This window comes from Amaranthus tricolor, chromosome 2, assembly GCF_026212465.1.
Source record: "Amaranthus tricolor cultivar Red isolate AtriRed21 chromosome 2, ASM2621246v1, whole genome shotgun sequence".
Lineage (NCBI taxonomy): Eukaryota > Viridiplantae > Streptophyta > Magnoliopsida > Caryophyllales > Amaranthaceae > Amaranthus > Amaranthus tricolor.
Genome location: NC_080048.1, coordinates 12,882,938 through 12,884,876, shown reverse-complemented (window position 1 = coordinate 12,884,876; position 1,939 = coordinate 12,882,938). Strand labels below are relative to the sequence as shown.

The 1,939-nt window shown below is 36.9% G+C and overlaps 1 protein-coding gene across 1 annotated transcript; it reads right to left on the bottom strand.

Moving 5' to 3' along the window:
- Nucleotides 1-260: 260 nt before the first annotated feature.
- Nucleotides 261-806, bottom strand: LOC130805539 (uncharacterized). The gene is made up of 2 exons (XM_057670314.1): nucleotides 705-806; nucleotides 261-662 (listed from the first exon to the last, which is right to left on the bottom strand). Exons 1-2 carry the CDS (start codon nucleotides 804-806, stop codon nucleotides 261-263), a joined length of 504 nt encoding a protein of 167 aa, XP_057526297.1.
- Between the last annotated feature and the right edge of the window lie 1,133 nt (nucleotides 807-1,939).

Genomic DNA, 1,939 nt, shown 5'->3' with positions numbered 1-1,939 from the left:
ATAAGGTTTTTTCCACTAGTGTAACCCTCTATTCTTCTGGCATCTTACTAGACCTCAAGATGACATTAAAGAGGTTAGTAAGCCAACAAATACCCTCCTCTCCTAAACCCCTCCACACCTCAATCGGAATGTTATCAGGTCCAACTACCTTTGATCCCCCCCCCCCCCCCCCCCATTTTTTTGAGAGCTTCTCCCACTTTTGCCGTGGTAATATCAATAATCGATCCATAATCCTGTGTACTTTGGATGTCTAAAGTAATTCAGATTTCCTCCTTTAGACCACTAATCTCATTGAGAAGTTGGGCAAAATATTGATGCCATCTCAATTTGATGTCTTCTTGTCTAAGGAGTACTTGTCCACCTTCATCCTTAATGAACTTCATTGTCCCTAAGTCCTTCTTCTGCCTAGATCTTGCTTTTGCCAACTTAAAAATATACTTCTCCCCCTCTCTGGTATCAAGCTTTTGATAAAAGTCTTCAAACACAAGATTTATTGCCTCCGCTACTACTTTCTTTGCCGCCCGTTTTTTTTCTTTATACATTTCCTTCTTAAGTGTCCTATCCTCCACCTCCGTGCAAGCCATGAGCTCCTTGAATCTCCTGTTTTTGTCCTTTATCTTCTTTTGCACTTCTTCGTTCCACCACCACGATTCTTTGTACACCTATGGTTTCCCCGTCGACACCCTTAATGTCCCCTTTGCCACCGTTCGAATGGTTTCTGCCATGGTCTCCCACATCTGATTTTCATCATCTGATATACTTAGGTAGCCCGACGTCTTGATTTTGTTTGACAAGGTTGCAACCATATCCTCTTTAAGTCAACCCCACATGATCGTTTGCATGACCTTTATGTTCTTCCCGGAAATCTTTCTTCTCATACAAAACACTAGTACTAATAACCTATGTTGGGTGGGTGTCTTTGTACCCAGCACTACTTTACAATCCAAACACGAGCTTTGATCAACCTTTTGTACTAAACAGTAGTCAATTTGGGTTGCATGCCCACCACTCTTGTGGTGCTCATCCTTCTTTCTAAAGATTGAGTTTGCTATAACCAACTCCTTTGCTAACGCAAACTCAAGCAAGACCTCTCCACTCTCGTTCCTTATACCATAACCAAACCCACCATGAACTGAGCTATAGTTAACTGCCTCCTTACCTATGTGTCCATTAAAGTCTCCACCTATAAAAATTTTTAATCGACAGGGATGGTAACTATAAGGTCATCCAGGTTATCCAAAAACTCACGTTTGACTTCCTCATCTAGCTCAATTTATAGCCCATACGTACCAGTGATCGATATGACCTCTTCTCCCACTAATATTCTAACTAGTTTGCTAGGATTTGAGTAATTAATGAAAAGTAGAGTGAAACAGCCCAAACCAACGTAACAGTATAATAATACTGTCCACTAATACAGCAGAAGACTTATAGAAGTTTAGACTAAATTGGATTTTTGATTAAATGATCACAGCAAACTAATATTAGGGTTATTTAAAAATTTTACATAATTCCATTTACAAAATATTTTAAATTATTACAATTTAATTTGCAAATATCTAATTTACATTATAAATTATATAGTCAAAATGAATGTATTTCAAAAGAAGTCCTCGCCTGGCACGTAGCACATAATATAAGTAGATATCATCGCCAAGGCAAAATTAACCTAAAATCAGATTTATTCTTCGAAGAGAATAGGCCCCATAAAAAATTGTCAATAATTATAATCGTTGAGTAACCCGACAAACGATACTACGTATAGTTTAAAAAATCATTTATAAGTTTTACATTTTAAACCTTTTTGCTCATTTAGGTAACCTTCTTAAATTCATGTTTAGCAATACTTAAAAACTATACAATGTTATATTTAACGTTAAAGAATTTATTCTTTTATAAATCACACACGACTAAGAATTGCGTAAGTTCAAAGCTAACA

Coding starts and splice junctions, on each gene's coding strand:
- LOC130805539 (XM_057670314.1), bottom strand. CDS start 806: ATGGTTGCAACCTTGTCAAACAAAATCAAGACGTCGGGCTACCTAAGT. Junction 663..704: donor TGGCAGAAACCATTCGAACG/GTGGCAAAGGGG, acceptor GGGAAACCATAG/GTGTACAAAGAATCGTGGTG.